Source organism: Leopardus geoffroyi, chromosome C1 (genome assembly GCF_018350155.1).
Source record: "Leopardus geoffroyi isolate Oge1 chromosome C1, O.geoffroyi_Oge1_pat1.0, whole genome shotgun sequence".
NCBI lineage: Eukaryota > Metazoa > Chordata > Mammalia > Carnivora > Felidae > Leopardus > Leopardus geoffroyi.
The window spans coordinates 52,257,003-52,279,480 of NC_059328.1; the positions used below are offsets into that span (position 1 = coordinate 52,257,003).

Here is a 22,478-nt window from a genome sequence, read left to right on the forward strand (position 1 = left end):
CCCTCAGGGGTATTAGATGCCTCTTAACATTGGCAGGTCAGTATAAACACCTGACTTGGATCAGGCCCCTGTGGACCTGATTCTGCCTCCAGTCATTTATGAGGTCTTCACAGAATGGCACGGTAGGACACACTCAGGCTCCGTAGCCAAAACCGTGGAGCACGGGCACTCACACATACATTCAAACAGATTGCACACTTCCACCCAGGGCTTCCCTGTTCTATGCGGGGTGATCAAGTTCCCCTTCTGCCTCAGGGGCTGGCCTGAACTCAGTCTCAAGTCCCTGGGGACACTTACCGATCCGACGTCCTGGGACAGGCCTTTTTGTTCCACCTGGAGTCCGTTTGAGCGCAGCGGTGGCCGACTATTGTCGGGCCCAGCGAGGGTAGGGGTCCAGTGAAACCACCTGCGGTTCCCCCTTCCTTTCCATCGCAGGGGCCCGATATGAGTGGCTTCTCCGCTGGCCTTCGACAACGGTGGCTCAAGAGGCCAGTGCGGCTGTCGGCTTCCAGGCCAACACTTGGCACAAGTGACAAGCGACACGCACTTACACCGGTGCCGGCCTAGGGGAGGCACTTCCAAAAGCTGAGCGCGAGCTCTGGCACTGGCCTTCTTTTATGATTGGCTAACTTCCGAGTACTTTGAAACTTTCTATCAGCTGCACAGGTGGGTGGGACTGCAGGGGCTCAAGGAAAAAGGTTGGGGCTGGGGTGGGGGTGGGGGGGCACTACGTGGGCAGTTGGCTGATGCAAGGGGCAAGATTACAGAAGCCAAAAGCATGCAAGGGGGGTTATCCGGCCTCGCACATCTGGCTTTCCTTCTCACAGACCCCAATAGAATAATTTCAACACGAAAAATCATTAATTACAGGTATTAACAGAGAAAGATGTACACTGCGTCTCCTACAAGATACAGACCACTCCTGCAACTAAGCCAACGAGAAACCGTCATCATCACCTTGAACCTGAATTGGCTGTTCTCCAGTAGATTTTGGGTCAAAATAACCCCTCCCACCTTCCTCCTCCTTCTCCATAAAAGAATTTCTCTCCTTTGTTGGACTTACCTATGGTTTTGCCATAGTTTGCGTGCAGCGAATTGCAATGCTTTGTTGCTTTAGAATAAACCCATTTTTTGGTAGTAAAATAACAGACTTTTATTTTTAACAACATAATATCTACTCTTCTTACTCATAGAGGGGCCCAAGAAAACAACCATGGGTTGGCTCAGGGTAGATACCTACGGCATTTCGACATTCAGGAGAGCACCACTGCGGGATAAAAGGAACTGAGCAACGTCTTCCTAAAGCAGTTTCTCCGGAGGGAAACGCTGGAGTCCGAAAAGCGCGGGCCTGCGGGCGCCAGACGCTGTGTCACACACAAGGTGGACCGCTGGAAACACCCTCCCTCTCTACGAGGGATCCGAGTGTTTGAGGGAAGCGGGGGGGTGGGCGGAGTCTAGCTAAGGACCTAGGACCTCATCCAGTCCCTGTCAGTGCAGCAGAGAACCCTCTCTCTCCACTCTGGCCATTCCAGACCCCGACAGATGAGCGGCACAGCCGTCTCTGTCCTCTCCGGATTTACCGCCCTAGATTTCTACCCGGACTGTTTGGGGAGGTGCTCTGATTCTTATTTCCGGTGGCGGAGAGGTGCCGTTGCCATGGCAATTAAAGTAGAGGCCGAGGTCTGTTGAGCTGCAGTGAGAGGATCGCGGAATCCGTGGAGAGAATTGCCTGCGCTTCCTCGTTTGTGAGCTGGAGTTAGGTAGCGAACAGCTCGCTGTCTCTGTCCCTGCAACGCGCCCTGCCTCGCTGTCCGGCTTCCTTTTCTGTCACCTTTTATTTCTCTGTCCTACTAACGCTTGGTCCGTGTGTACCTCAAATGTACCCCGATACGCAGTTTTGTCGTCGTGAAATACAAAAACAGAGAGGTTGCCCGCGATCATCTGTGAAATGTATTTCAAGGTGTAGGGCCGGCGACTGGGCGGCTCTGCTTTCACTTGGTCCTTTAGAAGCCTTAGGCGCTTGTTAACAGTTTATTTTTCTTGGTATTGTGTGGCGGGTTATTTATGGAGCCGTTTGCTACAGTGTGCTCTCTAGGCCCCTGTGTTGGTCTCGCGCTGCAGTTTTAAATGAGGGAGGTTTCTAAGCCTGAGGGGTGCAGTTATATATTTATTTAAGCTTCCGTTTCGTCTCTCGTCACAGAAAGGGAAAGAATAGAATTCTGGAACATTTGTACTGTGGGATTTCCACGTGAGGGAGTTACCTTATTTGGAAAGAGTATTCGAGGACGAGCCTGAAAAAATACTTAAATTTTAAAATTGCTTGCTGCAAAATGAACATTCATTCTTCCTTTCTTATTGGAACAGTTTTTCACCCCCCACATTTGTGAGGAGATGTGTGCACGCATATGTGTTTAAAACTGATGCTTAATTATAGTGATATCAATTTGCAGTAACCAGACTGTGACACCACATCCCTATGGGGTCCTTCTAAATCTGGTGTAATATGAAAGTGTCAGGCAGGCAGTCTGTGTATTATAAATAGGGTACTTCATCCATGATAAGCGATTATTATCTTTCTTTCCCAAGTGTAAAAGACCTATATAATTCAAGAAGGTGCAAGTGATTTAGGCCTCCTGAGTAAGAATCCAATGAGTCCTGAAGGGGACCCTACCTGTGTCGTCTTATTGTTGAACTTGAAATATTCAATTTATTAGGTTGGAATGTATTTTTAGAAGTCAAAGCTGGGTAAAATAATGTTGGAAGCTGTTAGACCACCAGCACGATTTAGCGCCTCACAGTAACTGTTGTACAAGAAGCCTTCATTCACGTTAATAAAGAAGAAACTGTTATCAGAATTTACTGCCTCTTGTTACTGCTAGCTGGGTGACATCTCTGTCCCTCAATTTCCTTATCTGTAAAAGGGGCAAAAAAATACTTGACCACTGTAATAAGGATAAATTAAGATGTATGATAGTTCTTTAAGCCTTATGAGCAGAGGTGCTATATAATGCCACAACGTTATTATTAGTGATGAATGCAGTAAAATCTCACAATAATGCTATAAATGGGATCTTAAAAATTGAGTTATTCAAAATGTGGGCCTACATTATTGAGATGTTGGTGGAATGACCTCGTTGATCCTGCTGAGGTGAGGGATGCCAACTGCCAATCACATGACATCCGAATTCTCCTTGTTGTGGGGTTCACGCTTTCTACAGTTTATTTAGCACTTATTATGTGGAAGGCACTGTTCTGTATGTTCCCCGTGTATTATTCAGTCCTCATGACAACCCTATGAAGACTTAATTTCAGCTATCTTATTTTGAGAGAATAGATGTGTGCTTTTCCTTTGCTGTATGATACTTATTTTGCATTTATATTACATCTTTGCTTTGGCTTTGTTCTTTTGGCTCCCTCATATACATACATATATTTTTCTTTATAATTTTCTTATATATAGTTGATATCTAAATATACATGTATGTATAGCTCATATATATGTATGTATACATGTTTATTTACATGTGTATAGTTTATATATATATGTGTGTGTATATATACACACACATATATAAATTGCTGAAGGCTTGTTCTAGTTTAGCATGTGATAATACAAGCATATGCATATTATAATATTGGACTTTTCCCTGCATATGAAACCTTTAATGCCTTGATTTCCTCTCCCCCACCCCCACCCAATTTGAGAGGCAAGGTTACATTTGCATTTTAGGGGATTAACACTGACTAAAATTTTAAAATTATTTTCTAATAGAATGGCCATCAGTCCAGGAAGAGATGCAGCTTTCTCCTGTCAGAAGTCAGCACTTTCAGAGAGTCTGCGAACAAAGAAATTTCCACTAACTGAAGAAGAAATATTTTATATGAATTGTAGAGCTGCCTACTTAACTGTTTTTAAAAGCAGCTTAGAAAACATTATTTCTAAAGAACAACTTTACTTGGGTAATTTTTTCTTTAAAATTTAAGTATTTTGCCTTATTTGTTGAAAGGTAATAGATCAGAAAGACAGGAATAAGAATTACATTGCTGAATCATTCCAGTTTCTTAGGGAAGCTTGAACAGTGAAACTACATTACGCTATTGTGTGATTTTATATATTTATATATTCTAGTAGTTTCCAAATAAAGCATTCAATGTTTATACAGACTAGATTAGTATTTTTTTAAGTTTTTAAATTTATTTTCAGAGGCAGGGAGAGAATTCCAAGCAGGTTCCAAGCTGTCAGAGCAGAGCCTGATATGGGGCTCGAACTCACGGACCATCAGATCATGACCTGAGTTGAAAACAGGACACACGAGTTGGATGTTTAACCGACTGAGCCACCCAGGTCTCCCTATATTAGTATTTTTAAGGCTTCCATCAATTACTTGCATATTACTTATACATATATATATATATATATTTTTTTTTTTTTACTTAATTATTTATTTATTTTTGAGAGTGCATGAGCAGGGGAGGAGCAGAGAGAGGGAAGGAGAATCTCAATCAGGCTCCACACTATCAGCACAGAGCCCAGTGTGGGGCTTGATCCCACAAATCCTGAGATCATGACCTGAGCCGAAATCAAGAGCAGAGTACTTAACTGACTGAGCCACCCAGGCACCCCTTAAAAATATATTTTTTAAAATTCTTATTTGGTACATTAAGCTTTATAATAATAGAATTTAAAACATTTTGGTATCTGAATCACTAGACTGAATTTGACCTCTACTGAGGAAAATGTAAAGAATATGTAAAAATGGGTTGAATGATTACAAAAAAGAAATATTAGGAAACAGGTAAAATTTTAAAAGAGAAGTGTGCTGTTTTTATTTTTTGGGGAGGGAGGGAGAGTTGGTCTTTTTTTTGCTTCTTTCCATTATATGTAAAATTTCTCTGGTTGCAAATATCCATCAGACCAATGAATTTTGTCCTTGCCAGATATGTCAAATAATTTGGAATTCTTTACTCTTGAGTGGTAAACAATAGCCGATAACACTGAATACTCCTGTAAGTTTCATCAAGGCTAATAACTTTATGGATAGAGAAACAGTTATCTTGCCAACTTTAGAAGAGGTTTCCTTAAATAAAAATTCTGATATTTTTGCAACAGTGTCTTGGGTTTGTATGCAATAAGATCTCTATTTGAGGAAATCCATATTGGGGAATATGAAAATTGAAAAGATTAAATTTATATTTTATTATAAGCTATAATTTTAGGTTTTTTCCTTTATTCTTTTGGATGTCTCTTTGTAATGTTGTAATGATTGAGTTCAGATAATCTAGATTTTTGAGAAGTCGTGTGAACCAGTGATATCTCTTTCTTACTACGTCTTTCATCTATATCTTTCTGTCATTTATGCATATAACATGTGCTATGACATTCCATTTCAAGGTTGGACAGTGCAGTACCATTGCCAGAGCTATAGAGTTCCTTTTTTCCCCAATTTATAAATAATATAGGTATTATAGATTCATGTCACAGCTTAAAGTAAACTCTGGCAAAAGATTGGTATTTTGGTGTTAACCTTTAAACGTTTACAGTTACGTGTTCTTATTGCTATCAGACAAAGTAATGGGCTCCAACTAGTTCTAAACTTAGAAAGTAAATTAGATTAGTAACTACTAAATTATACCTATTTCTTAGATATGAGAATATCTACTTAGTGCATGTTTAGGCATAATTAATTTTATTCTGAGAAAGTTTTTTTTTTGTAATTAATAGTACATCAAAAAACCATTTTGTTATTGAAGATAGCAACAAGTGTGTGCTGACCTGCCACTTGTGGCAAAGAGTTACACACCTGTTTTCCCAAAGCTGTACAGAAAATAGCATTTTCTCCCTTCCTTTCTTTCTTTCTTTCTTTCTTTCTTTCTTTCTTTCTTTCTTTCTTTCTTTCTTTCTCTCAAGTATTCTCTACTCCCACAGTGGGGCTCCAACTCCCTGAGATCAAGAGTTGCATGCTCTACCCACTGAGCCACTCAAGCACCCCAGCATTTTCTTTCACATGGACTTTTGACTTCAAATCACAACTTCATTTAGGTCCTGTTTATAGTCTTACCTTTTAAAGGGTGGACATTGGCTGGGGATGGAATCCTAAAACACATGTACCTTTTTCCTGACTCTCTTTATAGATGAGTTATAAAATGGTCTGTTTTTATGCTAGGCAAAATACTTGAGAAGTGTGCATGCAAGTAGGGAAGGGGCAGAGAGAGAGAAAGGGAGAGAATCCTAAGTAGGCCCCACTCTTAGTATGGAGCCTGATGTAAATCTTAATCCTACGGCTGTGAGATTATGAGTTGAGCTGAAATCAAGAGTGGGATGTTCATCCCACTAAGCCTGATAGGTGCCTACAGCTGCAACTTCTGTTACCTCTACAAGTCACCGTGGATGATGATCTTGTTTCCATTTCTGTCTCAAAGTTTAAATTATCTAGGTATGATTCACTGTCATAATCTAGAGGATGGGAACATTTCTCTTAGTCTGTGGACTTCTAATGTTATTAACTATGAATCATAACCGCAGGTAGCAATTTTACCCTTCAGGTGTGGACTTCCTAGTTATATTATAAAACTTAGGAACCAAGAAGTTTGAATCTCAAAAAAAAACAAAACCCTGTATTATGCTCATACACAATGAATGTTCAAAATAAGGGACTCATAAATGTCTATATTTACTGCCCTGATCTGGTTTTTATTTCCTTGCAGATTTTTTTTTAGTTAAATTATTTTATATGTATTAGTCCTTTTTCATTAAATTGTAGACCATCCAGATTATCATTTTTTTAATGTTTATTTTTAAGAGAGAGCGTGCAGGCAGGGGAGAGGCAGAGCAAGGGGTACAGAGGATCCAAAGTGGGCTCTGCGCTGACACCAGTGAGCCCAATGTGGGCTCAAATTCACAAACTGCGAGATCATGACCTGAGCTGAAGTTGGACACTCAATCGACTGAGCCACTTAGGGGCCCCCAGATTATCATTTTTTATAGTGCTAAGTGTAATGCAAGATCTTGTGAAATTTCACCTATGATTGTTAGAAATATCCAATATAAGGTTTTATAATAGAAGTTGTAGCACGATTCAAGACAGTTATACGTTTTAAAATTCTATTAATTCCTTCTCTAGTGTTTAGGAAACTTACCATGGGTTCATTTTAGATAGTGTTAGGTCTTAATATGCAGAGATTTGTTTATGTGCAAATTACCCATTTGCTGCTTTTAAACTGTACAAAGTACAATTGTTTAAAGCCATTATGTTTTAATGTGTATGGCATATGCAAATACAAAAGCCTTTCTCACATTGTAATTTGTTGCCTTTCATAGATATAAGAGCATACCTTTTAAAACAAGAATGTCTCTAAAATAACCAGTTAAAGGACTGTTTGTAAAAATTCTGGTTAAAAATCAAGTGATTTGACCATTGCGTCTCTATAATGCATACTCCTCTCAAAGTATGTTGACATTCTTGGGGTGCCTGGGTGGCTCACTTGGTTGGGTGACTGACTTCAGCTCAGGTCATGATGTCACGCTTTGTGAGTTCGAGCCCCGTGTCGGGCTCTGTGCTGACAGCTCAGAGCCTGGAGCCTACTTCAGATCCTGTGTCTCCCCCTCTCTCTACCCCTCCCCTGCTCATGCTCTGTGTCTCTCTGTCTCTCAATAGTAAATAAATGTTAAAAAAATTTTTTTAAAAGTATGTTGACATTCTTGATCTTTAGCAAGGCTATAACTGTAAATAGATACTTTTTGTGTATATATTTGACATTTGTGACTTGATTAATGATTAACAACTAATGTTCTTGAAGCCCTAATGTTTAGTAGTGATGAACATTTTAGATAGATACATGCCTTGTTGACAATAGTTTTCTCAGATTAATGATTTCCTCATTTCATTAAGGTATTTGTTGGGCCAGAAAAAGTAATAATTTATACTTTTTGTGGTTATTCTTATGTCCTCAAAATAAGTGGATGTTGTTTTTAATCTTTTTGTTTTCCTCCAGGCACTTTTACAAAGTAAATCGATGTTTTCAGTTAGTTAAACTATGTAGGTTGAGAACCAACTGTCAGAATAGGAAAAATGAGTTTAATTCTGGCATTAAATGATAACATATGTATTTTTTTCATTTTTGTAAGTCAGGCATACATTGATATCACTAGATTATCAACCGCAAAGGTGTATGTGTACTTGTGTATAATAGTGTAGTGTATAATGATTTTAAAAAATATATACTTAGGTATCAATTCCAAATGTTACTATAATAACACTTGTTTAATTGGGCAGCTCTACAGCATGCAGGAAGAAATCCATCCCAAAAGACCATTAATAAGTATTGGACTCCTCAAACTGCCAAACTGAATTTTGATGATTTTTGTATAATTTTAAGGAAGGAAAAACCTACTTCAAAAGCAGAACTACTAAAATCATTTAAGCAATTAGATGTAAATGATGATGGCTGTATTTTGCATGCTGATCTTTATAAACTTCTAACAAAGGTAAGATTTGTGAAATAGTTTTGTAATATGCATTGCTGGCCAAACTATTTGGAATCTAACTTTGGCTACCAAGGCCACATTAAAAATAGCTATTTCATTGGCAGGTGAAGTGAATCACATATAGGTTGTTTATAAAGTACTTAAGGATCCTTCTGGATGAAAAGTGCTCTGTAAATAAAACATAAAGTATAAAATTGAACCCATGTTGCAGTCCCCTTGTGTGCCTTTGCAATTATTTGCTGCTCAGAACTTTTTGTAATTTAGGAATAGGTTCATATGTGATAAATAAAAGAGAAACAAAGTATAAATGGGATTGGGAATGCATTTTGATTATTGGTATCACGGGAGAATTATCATTACTCTAAATTCAGTGGTAGTATTATTACTGGATCTATAATATATATTGTTGAAATTTAGTAAACTGAAATTGATACTTTTACAAAATTTGATAAAATTGTGAAATTTTAATTTAGATGAATTTCATTATTGCTTGACATAATACTCGTTCTGAGGTTTATAATGAAACCATATATTCAAGTTGACTTGTAGAAAAGATTAAAATAAATTTTCACTCTCCTCCTGTCCCTCGCATAACAAAGTGATAGTCATGTTGCTTTAAAATAAATCTTGTTTTCTCAGAGAGGGGAGAAGATGACTCGAGAAGAAGTAAATGCTGTAACAAGTTTGGCAGATGTAAATGCTGATGGCAAATTTGATTACATCAAGGTACGTAAGTTCATGCTAATGCAAATTTGTGTATTGTGTAGAGGAATTTTTAAAAGGCACATCTTTTTGATATTGGCAATGATGTATTTGATATGTTGTGTACAAAGTGTACTTGACATTTAATCTGAAGAGTATTGTAACCTGATGACTACATTAGAAATAAGCAAGGTAAAATACATGCATGTGCTCACACATTACAGATATGCACTCAAACATAGAGACTCTTCTCAGAAATATGCCGTTTCTGGGGTGGAAGAATCATAAAAATTATTTAGAACAAACTCAAGTCTACACATGTCTTATAAAAAAATAATAAATCACTTCTCTTTGTGTAACATTTTATTTTCACTCAGAGTATGACCTCCTCATTGAATCATGGCTACATTTCACTAGGTCACTTGAGAGTGGTCAATCTGATTCAAGAAAATAAAATGAGTAACCTAGTTCAATAGGAAATATATTCCATCTATCAGTCTATCCCTTGCCTACTAATGTGCATTTGCCTTCTCCCAAATGTATGATTGAAGGTTTTACCCACTGGACTACTTTTTTGTTTCCTGTAGTTTTGTAAATTATATGTGACAACCAATGAGCAATGTCTCAAAACTACTGTAGAAAAACTGGAAGTTGACAGTAAACTGAGACGTCAACAGTTTGGAAACCACATTGAAGAACCTCCTGAAAGGGACCCATCATCAGTACCAAAACCATCGCCTAGAATCATAAGAAAAACTGAGCAGGAAACATTCTCAAATAAAGGTATTTACTTTTGATACTAAAGATGTCTTGAATAAGAATGAAGGGTCCTAATCAGATAAGTTTTTCTTTCTATCTTAGCTTAACAATGATAAATGAGAATCCAACTTTTTGTTAGCTACTGTTTCTAGACTCTCTCAGATGTAAAAATCTATTGAAGTAAAATTTTATTATGGAACTTGATTTGGCTATGCTCATTATATTTTATTAAAACTAAAATTTCAGAGTAAAGAGTGACTGACATATTGAAATAAAGAATCTTATTAATAGAACCTACATTAGGGACCACTAAAGCCTGATAAATATGAAACTTCTGACTTTATTTCAATAGGAAGGAAAAAAAGAAGGAAATTAATACATATGCCTTTTATGCTACACTATGTTTAGAAACAGACTTCCTTTTGATGACTTTTGATAATGTGAGACCAAGTAATTAATTCTTACTTATTACAGGTGATACCAGGAGTTCTTCACTGGCAACAACTAGAAAGTTCAAAACATCTATTTCCTTCACAATTACCATGGGTGCTAATAGTAACAGAAACTCAAAGTTAACCGAGCCAAATTCAATAAAGGTATAGTATTTTAAATTAATAGGTAAGACGTTTTCTGCAAATATTTGACATTAAGTTTATTAATAACTATTTGGTGTCTACAGAGAACCAATAAAGTTTGTGAAGTAATTCTTTGAGATTTTTCTGTGGATTACAGTATTTCTACCGATAAGCCAGTTTTAATGATTTTAAAGTAAAAATGATGAATAAGAATATTATTAAAAGATCTTCAATTTGAAAGTGATGTCTTTTCAATTTTTGAACTTGATGAATTGATTATCTGATTATGAACTTTGCATAGCAATTTTTTGGTTTTGTTTAACATGTTTTCCATAGGTATTTCCTATAAATACATCATTCATTCAATATCAATTCCTATGAGAGAAAGACAACAAAGTCACCTTGCTAAGTCAATATTTGTGGAGTGTTAATATTGATCTTCTTCCTTTGTTTTCCCTTTTTAGACTCAACCTTTACTAGTTTTCTTTCAACAGAAAATAATAGCTACAGAAATATAAAACATTAACTGGAAACTGCTAGGATACATTAAAAATGTGTACCTAGAGACCTCTGTAAAAGGGGGAAAAATGGTTATGACCACATACTATAACTGCTGTTAGAAAACTGAACTGATTGTTCTCAAGGGCTACATTTTTGTTTCAAATAACAACTCTGTATTTGTTATTGAACTCTGAAGTCCCTTATATCTTTAAATTGCTAGAGAGTGACATTTGTTCTATATTAAAATTTTAAAACATTATCTCCAAGGAATTTTGTTCAGACTGTTTAGGAATCTCTACACCCTAAGCAATTTGGTGTGCATGTCCAACATGTTCACACACAATATTTAGTGTTCCAACAATATTATTTTCTACCAATGGTAGCTTTCTCTATTTTGCAACTAAATTAAAAGCTCATAAAATTAACTTAGTTAAATAATTGTGGTTTATCTAATTCAAAAGTGTAAGTAATTTTAGCCAGTATATATAGAGAAAAATACTAATATGGATTATATTAAAACCATAATAAGACTTTTTCTCAGTGTCATGCTCCTGTTAATTGGGCCCTTACCAATACAATTTCTTTCTTTCTTTCTTTCTTTCTTTCTTTCTTTCTTTCTTTCTTTCTTTCTTTCTTTCTTTCTTTCTTTCTCAATGTTTATTTATTTATTTTGGGAGAGAGAGAGACAACTAGTAGGAGAGGGGCAGAGAAAGAGGAAGAGAGAATCCCAAGTAGGCTCTGTGCTGATAGTGATAGATGCAAGGGTTCCAGCTCACAAACTGTGAGATTGTAACCTGAAATCAAGAGTCAGACACATCCGACTGAGCCACCCATGCGCACCACCAATACAATTTCTTTTTTTTTTAATGTTTATTTTTGAGAGAGAGATAGCGAGCGAGCAGGGGAGGGAGAGAGAGAGAGGGAGACACAGAATCTGAAGCAGGCTCCAGGCTCTGAGCTGTCAGCACAGAGCCCGAGGCAGGGCTCGAATTCACCGAACTCTGAGATCATGACCAGAGCCAAGTCAGACATTCAATGAACTGAGCCACCCAGGCACCCCAATACCATTTCTTAATGTAGTTCAACTCAACAAATATTTACTGAAACGGTAATATATACCAGCCATTTTGCTTAGTATAAAATACAGATGTTGGGTGCCTGGGTGGCTCAGTTGGTTGAGCGCCGACCTCGGCTCAGGTCAGGATCTCGCAGTTGGTGGGTTCAAGACCCGCGTCCGGTTCTGTGCTGACAGCTCAGAGCCTGGAGCCTGCTTCAGATTCTGTGTCTTCCTCTCTCTCTGCCCCTCCCCTCCTCATGCTCTGTGTCTCTCTGTCTCTCAAAAATAAATAAATGTTACAAAAAAATTTTTTTTAATACAGGTGTTGTATTAAAAAACCACAAAATTTACAGGACCGTTAGCAATACGTCAAGGTAATATAACATCGTATTTCATTTATTCATTCATTTATTCAGCAAGTATTTATTGAGTGGTATTTCTGTGCCAAGCACTGTTTTAGATGCTAATTAAGAGCTTTGGATAGAAACAAGCCTGTGCTTGAATCTTAGTTTTTGTCACATAATAACTGTGTGATCCTTGGTAAGTTAGTCAGCAGCCCTTTTGAGTCTCAGTTTCCTTATCTATAAATTGAGAATAATTATATTTAGTGTGTTCCTAGAAGATTTAAATCATCTCACTTGTATTAAGTGCATAGCATAGTACCAGGAATCTAGTAATCACTTTAATAAATGACAGCATAATGAATACTATTACAGAACTAATGGATGACTGTAGGAAGTGACGAAAGTATAGTTTAAGAACTTATGCTACTATTGTATGTTGTGTATGGAGACTTCAATTTAGGGAGATTATCTGAAAGGCTGATAGAGATATCCTGATATAAAGTGATGATAGCTAAGCCTAGGGTAGTACCTGAACATAGTAAGAAAGGGACAGATCTAACAGACAATGCCACAATTAGTCTATAGGCCACAGTGATTGTGTAACAAAAGACAGCTTACATTTTGCACCTAAGACATCAAAAGCAGGGAATGGTGCTGATGACAAGTGGGAATTAGGTAAAAGATACTAGAAGAATTTAATGATTAAAAGAAGATGGCATACTTTCAATTTTAAAATTCTGTGACTTTCATATAAAATTTTATGTGTTTGGAAATACTTCAAGGCCTTCATATTACCTTCATATTATTTGCCTGACTTTTAATATCCTATTTCTGATCTTGATTTTGCCCACTATTGTTTACTATCTGATATTTCTTAGATGAGCTGAAGTGATTTAAAAAACAAAATCTGTGAATTTAAAAAATTCTGTTAGTCAGCAGGATTCAGTTCTTTGTTTGCATTTTACTTTGAATTCTTGAAATAAATTTCATATATTTAAGTTTACAACAACTCTGAGAAGTACTTGTTATAAATATGGTTATTGTATAATTTGTTTTGAGATTGATAGAATAAGTTACTAGAAGAATAAGTTACTTCAAATACTTTAAATCTATTTTAAACAAGTTTGGGTACCTCAGTTTTGTGTGGAGTGGAGAATTATGGAATTGGGATGGAAAAAGATCTTTTCAGAAGTTAGAAAATTGTTGAAATGTATGCATAAGCCAGATTTTAAACTGTAAATTCACACAATTGGTAAAGGACATGAATTACAGGAGGAAAATAAGACCTTTTCTATAGATCACTTTTAGGTACTTTATCACTTTTCTTTTTTTAATACTGAATTCTGCTTGCTTAGGTTTTGTAATATGCAAAGAATGTCAGGAATTTTTCTTTGAAAGAGGAATAGCTTCAATTGCTAGTCATGATTACAATTAGAGAAAGCCCAAACCATGAGTTGTAAACTCCAGAGATGTGATACTTCCTGTATCCAGACTCCCAATTAGAATGTGTTTTAAGTATATGTGTGGTATAAAACGCATGTGTTATATAAGATATGTATATGTTGTGTATGAATATGTTGTGTAACATATTTGTTTTGTATATGTCTATGTATATAACAATACAAACATCTTAAAGTAGAAGTTAATTGTCTAAATTTTTGTGAAGGCTCCAAATAGTAATTTTGTTACAAAAGTTTCTCATATTTTCAAAATGATGGTCAATTCAACTTGTCAATTAGGTGGCAATCCATATAAATTTTTTCCTTTATAAATCACCTATTTAACTTTTTGTTTTTATATGCATATTATAATTCTTTAATAACAAAACGTTCATTAACTCTTTACCTGTTTGTCTTAATGAAAAGCAAATAGCTTTCTAATAAGTATGTGACATAGGGTATCTTTAAAGAACAACAGTGATGATGATGATGATATATAAGTTCCTCCTCTACATTTATGCTAGATCTTTATTTAAAGAATTTTTTAATGTTTATTCATTTTTGAGAGAGAGAGACAGAACATGAGCAGTGGAGGGGCAGAGAGAAGGAGACACAGAATCCAAAGCAGGCTCCAGGCTCTAAGCTGTCAGCACAGAGCCCGACACGGGGCTCAAACCCACCAACCGTGAGATCATGACCTGAGCCGAAGTCAGATGCTTAACCGACTGAGCCACCCAGGTGCCCAAGTTTATGCTAGATCTACTGCTTAATAATTCTACCCCACCTAAAACTTTAATAATAATATAGAATTATATGTCAAAACAAATTATGTTCTCTACAGTGTCCCAAGAAAAATGTAACTTTACTGATACATTCAAGTTTTCTGATAGTAGAATTTTCAACTGAACTATTTTTAATTTGTGCTTTTCATTATTTCCTTATACATTGCGAATGAAAATAAGTAAAATTTGTATATGACAAGTGAATTAACAGTTCTTTTTCTTTTTATATGAATTTACCTGAATTGGTAGAATATAGCACCACCTTATGCCTTGTATAAGAATTACAAGCTACTATTTTATTTCTGCTTTATATCGTTGAGAAAACTATATCACACATGGAATTTCTTACTCTGTCATTCTGAAATTTTTTTAAAAACTCAACATCCTTACATTTTCTCATAATACTCAAACTGTCAACCTTAGTCTATAATCCTTTCAAACGGATTTATTTGAATGAGCCATTCACTTTATCAGTACTTTTTTCTTTTAATTCATAACATTTTAGTCTAGATTCTAGACAAAAAGCTTTGTGTGATTGAAAGTCTATTTGTTTTAAAAAAAAAATTAGGTTGAATAAGCACTGTGTTGTTAACAACTCTGGCAGATCTTAAGAATTTGAGTGCTTTCTTTTAAGCAGGAGAGCTACAAATTCTCCTAATAATGTTATTTATTTAGTATTCAAAATAATCTGATTATTACCTTGAAATTTGGTTGATATAAATCATGTGACGTTTATCTTCTATTTTGTAATAGCTGTTGTTCCACCATATTCTAGTCTTATTAACCATGTATTGTAGTATCTAGGTTGGCTGTCTTCCCAAGGAAACATAAAAATTCTCTTCCTATACTTTCTCTAAAACTGGAATTTAGGAAAGACTGATGATAATAATGTTAACTCACTCCCCAGCCAAAGGCATCTCCTGTCAACTGTGGCACTGCCTCCAAGAAATACAATAAGCACGTGGAAAAATTCTCTCATCTTTGAGTTTCCCAAATGTTACAAATTATGTTCATTACCAGTGTACCAGGCAAAATGCATTACAGGCATACCTCGTTTTATTGCATGTCACTTTATTGTGCTTCACAGATAATTGCATTTTTGTAAATTGAAGATTTGTGGCAACCCTGTGTCAGGCAAGCCTGTTGTTGCCATTTTTTCAACAGCATTTGCTCACGTTGTGTCTCTGTGTCACATTTTGGTAATTCTTGCAGTGTTTTAAACTTTTCATTATTATTATATTTGTTATGGTGATCTGTGATCCATAATTATGACCTGCTAAAAGCTCAAATGATGTTTAGCATTTTTTAGCAATAAAGTATCTTTTAATTAAGGTATGTGCATTGTGTTTTTGAGACATAATAACTATTGCACACTTAGTAGACTACAGTGTAGTGTAAACATAACTTTATATGCACTGGGAAACCAAAAAATTTGTTCAACTTGCTTTATTGTGATATTCACTTTATTTCAGTGGTCTGGAACCAAACCTGCAATATCTCTGAGGTATGCCTGTAGTTTTTAATTTGTTTAAACACCTTTTTAAAAATTTATTTGTTGGTTGGTTTGTTTTTAAGAGAGAGAGATGAGAGAGTGTGTGCTTGTGTGAAGAAGGGGCAGAGGGAGAGGGAGAGAGAGAATCTTAAGCAGGCTTCATGCTCAGCACAGAGCCCAATGCGGGGTTTGACCTCACTCCTCCTGGGATCATGACCTGAGCCAAAGTCAAGAGTCAGATGCCCAACTGACTGAGCCATCCAGGTGGCCCTAAACACTTTTATCAGAGGTGGGGGGGGGGGGGCTGCTACACGCATGATTAAATACAAATTTAAGAAATTTCTCAGCTACTGAAATGTACATTTTTTTCAATAAGGAACCCAAATAATTATGTTTATCTTAACACTTCAATATATGGATAATTCCAAATGACAATGCTTTCTCATAGTCTATTGTAATGATTTCATAAGCCTGACCTTTCTTTAATTACTAGCTTTTGAAAAAATCATGGCAGATATTTAAATGTGCAAAAGAACAGAATTTTGAATATAGCTGGCAGTTAGGAGAGAAAGTAAGGAGACCTAGGAGACGTAGGTCCAGCTCTGGCTCTGCAGTCAGCGTAAGTTGTGACAAGCATATCCCTTTATTTTTCACCAATCAAAAGGGAAATCTGGACTGGATTGCTCTTCAGACTTCTTCTACCTTTAGTATTCTATAATTCTAAATGAGTATTTCATTCCATTGCAGATGGGTGACTATAAAAAACATTCATAAAATATTTCAGATGAAGTTCCATTTGATAATGCTATAGTCAAAGTTCATTGAAAGGAAAACATGTTTTCCATTTGATGTCAGAATCTTAGCTCAAACTGTCTAAAAGTGTAGCTTGTCTAAATACCATGTGAGTATCTTTCCTTTCTTCTCTGTAGCAATTGTCACCATCCAAGGTCATGTTGATTATATTAAGGTCAGCTGGCTTTGAGGTAATGTCAGCATCTGTTGTTAGTCCTTAATATATTACCATCCAAGGGATGTACAAGGAGGCTAAATGAAAATCTGTATATACTCTTACTCATCATTAATTGTTGAACTTGAACTTTTGGCTCAAGCCCCAGTTTGAACTTCATTGAGTTATAAAAATTTTGAATTTAGTACCCAGAGTATATTTTGTTTTGGAAACATGATTTAATGGTAGAAGTGTTGATCCAAAAGTCTTAGACTCTAGACCTAATATTTCTACAAACTCCTTGAGAAATTCCGATTCTGTATAACCTCTGGGTACCTCAGTTTATCTGTTTATTAAAATGACTAATTTATATCTATCTATCCCTTATTGCCTCATAGAGATGTTGTTGAAATGTCATACATAACGACTCATTTCTGTCATCAGCAATATCTTTACAAAGATGAATTCTAATAATTTAAGGTCACATTTTAATTTATCAGAGTTAAAAATACACATATCTTTTATATCCCAAAGGTATGACAGTGCATGTGATTAATGACTGAAAGCTTGAGTAATAGTTCAGCAATAATGGTAATTTCTTAAAATTCAGTTTAAGAATAAATCTCCAAAGAAAAGATGAATATAAAAATGGAAAACTAGGGGCGCCTGGGTGGCTCAGTCGGCTAAGTGTCTGACTTCAGCTCAGGTCATGATCTCGCGGTCCGTGAGTTCGAGCCCTGCGTCGGGCTCTGTGCTGACTGCTCAGAGCCTGGAGCCTGTTTCAGATTCTGTGTCTCCTTCTCTCTCTGACCCTCCCCCATTCATGCTCTGTCTCTCTCTGTCTCAAAAATAAATAAACGTTAAAAAAAATTAAAAAAAAAAAAAAAAAGGAAAACTTACATAAATTGAAAACTAACCAAAACGAAAATAAAAGGAAACAGAAAATACATCAAAACTTACAAAGTGTAGTCAATATCTAAAACAGTCAAAACAATTTATTAAAATATGTAATAAAAATACCAAGTTGATGATAGAGCTACAAAAATAGATGAATAGGCAGTTCCCACAAAAAGAGACAAAAATAATAAACACATGGGAAAAAGTTCAACCTTGCTAATAATCAGAAAAATTAAAATTGATGCAAAAGTTATTACTGTACCATTTAATTATTACATTGTTTTTATTGCCTTAATATAAATTGACACAAAAATCAATGCAATACTGTATATAGACAAAAATTGTGGGGGCGCCTGGGTGGCGCAGTCGGTTAAGCGTCCGACTTCAGCCAGGTCACGATCTCGCGGTCCGGGAGTTCGAGCCCCGCGTCAGGCTCTGGGCTGATGGCTCAGAGCCTGGAGCCTGTTTCCGATTCTGTGTCTCCCTCTCTCTCTGCCCCTCCCCCGTTCGTGCTCTGTCTCTCTCTGTCCCCAAAATAAATAAACGTTGAAAAAAAAAAAAAAACACTTTAAAAAAATAAAAAATAAAAAAAAAAATTGTGGAATACTATAATATTATGTACTCACACATTGCTTAAGAAATCATTCCCTTGGGGCGCCTGTGTGGCTCAGTCAGCTGAGCTTCCGACTTTGGCTCAGGTCATGATCTCACGGTCTGTGAGTTCGAGCCCCGCGTCGGGCTCTGTGCTGACAGCTCAGAGCGTGGAGCCTGCTTCAGATTCTGTGTCTCCCTCTCTGACTCTCCCCCATTCATGCTCTGTTTCTCTCTGTCTCAAAAATAAATAAAATTTTTTAAAAAAAGAAAAAGAAATAATTCCCCACCACCACACAGTTTTTCTAATGATAACACTGCTGACCAAGTTATGGTAGTGGAAAAATTATTACATGATACATTGTTGGTGGTATTGTAAAATTGGTATCACTGTTTTACAAAGCAGCATGGAAACACATGCTGCCTTAAAAATATGCTTACTCTTTTGTGTGGAACCAGAAAAGACCCCGAATAGCCAAAGCAATCTTGAAAAAGAAAACCAAAGCAGGAGGCATCACAATCCTGGACGTCAAGCCACACTACAAAGCGGTAATCATAAGACAGTATGGTATTGGCACAAGAACAGACACTCAGATCAATGGAACAGAATAGAAAACCTAGAAATGGACCCACAAACATATGGCCAACTAATCTTTGACAAAGCAGGAAAGAATATCCAATGGAATAAAGACAGTCTCTTCAGCAAGTGGTGCTGGGAAAACTGGACAGCTGCATGCAGAAAAATGAACCTGGACCCTTTCTTACACGATACACAAAAATAAACTCAAAATGGATGAAAGACCTAAATGTAAGACAGGAAGCCATCAAAATCCTCGAGGAGAAAGCAAGCAATCTTGGCCGCAGCAACTTCTTACTCAACACATCTCTGGAGGCAAGGGAAACAAAAGCAAAAATGAACTACTGGAACCTCAGTCAAAATAAAAAGCTTCTGCACAGCGAAGGAAACAATAGCAAAACTAAAAGGCAGCTGATAGAATGGGAAAAGATATTTGCAAACAACATATCAGATAAAGGATTAGTATCCACAATCTATAGAGAACTTATCAAACTCAACACCCAAAAAACAAATCATCCAGTGAAGAAATGGGCAAAAGACATGAATAGACCTTCTCCAAAGAAGACATCCAGATGGCCAACCGACACATGAAAAAATGCTCGACATCACTCATCATCAGGGAATTACAAATCAAAACCACAATGAGATACCACCTTACACCTGTCAGAATGGCTAACATTAACAACTCAGGTAACAACAGATGTTGGTGAGGAGAAAGAGGATCTCTTTTGCATTGTTGGTGGGAATGCAAGCTGGTGCAGCCACTCTGGAAAACAGTATGGAGGTCCCTCAAAAAACTAAAAAATAAAACTACCCTACGACCCAGCAATTGCACTACTAGGTATTTATCCACGGGATACAGATATGCTGTTTTGAAGGGACATATGCACCCCAATGTTTATAGCAGCACTATCAACCATAGCCAAATTATGGAAAGAGCCCAAATGTCCACCAATGGATGAATGGATAAAGAAGATGTGGTATATATGTAAATGGAGTATTACTCGGCAATCAAAAAGAATGAAATCTTGCCATTTGCAACTACGTGGATGGAAGTGGAGGGTATTATGCTAAGCAAAATTAGTCAGAGAAAGACAAAAATCATATGACTTCACTCATAAGAGGACTTTAAGAGACAAAATAGATGAACATAAGGGAAGAGAAACAAAATATAAAAACAGGGAGGGGGACAAAAGCATAAGAGACTCTTAAATATGGAGACCAAACAGGGTTACTGGAGGGGTTGTGGGAGGGGGGGATGGGCTAAATGGGTAAGGGGCATTAGGGAATCTACTCCTGAAATCATTGTTGCACTATATGCTAACTAATTTGGATGTAAATTAAAAAAAATAAAATGAATTTAAAAAAATATACTTACTTTTGGCCTAGAAGATCTTTCGAAGGATATTATTCATGAAAAGAAAAATATTTAGACAAAGTAGTCTTCATTTTAGTATTATTTATGCTGATGAGAAATTAGAAGTGACATAAATATCTAACATTTTAGAAACAAGTAAGTAATGGTATACAAACTCAATGGGTAATTATAGAACCAGTTAAATTGAAAAAACTTGAATATTGCTTAGCAAAATGGCTTTTTTTCTTGTGGTAAAATATACATAATATAAATTTTACCATTTTAGCCATTTTTAAGTATATGGTTCTGTTCATTAGATTCATTCATATGGTTTTGCAACCATCACCACTCTCCATATCCAGAACTTTTCATCATTCTCAACTAAATCTTTTTTTTTTTTTTTTAAGCTTACTTAAATCCACGTTAGTTAACATACAGTGTAGTATTGGTTTCAGGAGTAGAATTTAGTGATCCATCACTTTACATATTAGACTGATTTCTGTACATTGAGTTTATATCCTGCAACTTTGCTGAATTCATGTATCAGTTCTAGCAGTTTTTTCATGGAGTCTTTTGGGTTTTCCACGTAGAGTATCATGTCATGTCGTGTGTGTCTTTTATTTCTTTTTCTTTTTTAAAAAATTTAATGTTTATTTATTTTGAGAGAGAGACAGAATGTGAGCAGGGGAGGGGCAGAGACAGAGGGAGACACAGAATCTGAAGCAGACTCCAGGCTCTGAGCTATCAGCACAGAGCCCGATGCGGGGCTTGGACTCACAAGCCATGAAATCATGACCTGAGCCAAAGTTGGATGCTTAACTGACTGAGCCACCCAGCCACCCCTATGCCTTTTATTTTTTGTTGTTGTTATTGTTGTCTGATTGCTGAGGCTAGGATTTCCAGTACTATGTTGAACAACAGTGGTGAAAGTGGACATCCCTGCTGTGTTCCTGACTTTAGGGGGAAAGCTCTCGGTTTTTCCCCATTGAGGATGGTATTAACTGTGGGTCTTTCATATTTAGCTTTTGTGATGCCCAACTAAATCTCTTTACCCATTAAGCAATGACTCCTCATTTCCTCCTCTTTCCACTCATGGCAAACTCTGTTCTACTTTCTTTCTCTGAATTTAATCTAGGTTCTTCATTTAAGTGAAATCATGCAATATTTGTCCTTTTGTGTCTGGCTTATTTCACTTAGCATAATGTCTTCAAGGTTTATATCTGCAGCATCTGTTAGAATTTTAGTCCCTTTTAAGCCTGAATAATATTCCATTGTATGCATATTCCACATTTTGTTTACCCATTCATCCACCAATGGACACTTGGATTCTTTCCACCATTTGGCTATTGTGAATAATGCTGCCATGAAGATGGGTGTACAAATATCTGTTTGAGTCTCTGCTCTCACTATATGCCCAGAAATGGAATTGCTGGATCATACAGTAATTCTGTGTTTAATTTTTGGTGGAACTAACAAACTTTTCCATAGTGGCATCACATTTTATATTCCTACCAGCAATGCACAAGGGTTTCAATTTCTCCACATCATTGTCAGCGCTTGTTATTTTATGTATTTTGGGGGTTTTGTTTTTGTTTTTATTTAATAGCCATCCTAGTGGGTATGAAGTAGTATCTCACTGTGGTTCTGATTTGCATTTCCCTAATGATGTGATGTTAAGCATCTTTTCATGTGCTTATTAGCCACTTGTGTATCTTCTTTGGAGAAATGTCTATTCAAGTCTTAGGACCATTTTTTAAAAAAAATATTTATTTATTTTGAGATGGGCAAGGGGAGAATCCCAAGCAGGCTCCTTGTGGCAGTGCAGAGGCCAATGATTCGGAGCTCAATTTCATGAACCGTGTGAGATCCTGACCTGAGCTGAAATCAAGAGTCAGGCATTTAACTGACTAAGCCACTCAGGTACTCCCTTATGACCATTTTTAATTTGGGGGGGGGGCTTGTTGTTGAGTTGTA

General features: G+C 36.5%; 2 protein-coding genes across 3 annotated transcripts in view; one reads left to right on the top strand and one right to left on the bottom strand.

Moving 5' to 3' along the window:
- LOC123596804 (integrin subunit beta 3 binding protein) overlaps positions 1-1,941 on the bottom strand; it is a 72,734-nt gene extending 70,793 nt beyond the window's left edge. Inside the window, exons 1-2 of the mRNA XM_045475102.1 lie at positions 1,873-1,941; positions 298-563 (exon numbers count right to left, since the gene is read on the bottom strand). Of these exons, the coding sequence (XP_045331058.1) occupies positions 298-563; positions 1,873-1,941 (335 nt within the window). The remainder of the gene's footprint in view (positions 1-297; positions 564-1,872) is intronic.
- Positions 1,606-22,478, top strand: part of EFCAB7 (EF-hand calcium binding domain 7) — a 46,046-nt gene continuing 25,173 nt past the window's right edge. Inside the window, exons 1-6 of one of the 2 annotated variants that reach the window (XM_045477664.1) lie at positions 1,606-1,760; positions 3,773-3,960; positions 8,274-8,485; positions 9,125-9,211; positions 9,775-9,970; positions 10,421-10,542. In XM_045477664.1, the coding sequence (XP_045333620.1) occupies positions 3,774-3,960; positions 8,274-8,485; positions 9,125-9,211; positions 9,775-9,970; positions 10,421-10,542 (804 nt within the window). In that variant the 5' untranslated portion in view covers positions 1,606-1,760; position 3,773. The remainder of the gene's footprint in view (positions 1,761-3,772; positions 3,961-8,273; positions 8,486-9,124; positions 9,212-9,774; positions 9,971-10,420; positions 10,543-22,478) is intronic. The other variant, XM_045477665.1, reaches the window with a different exon arrangement.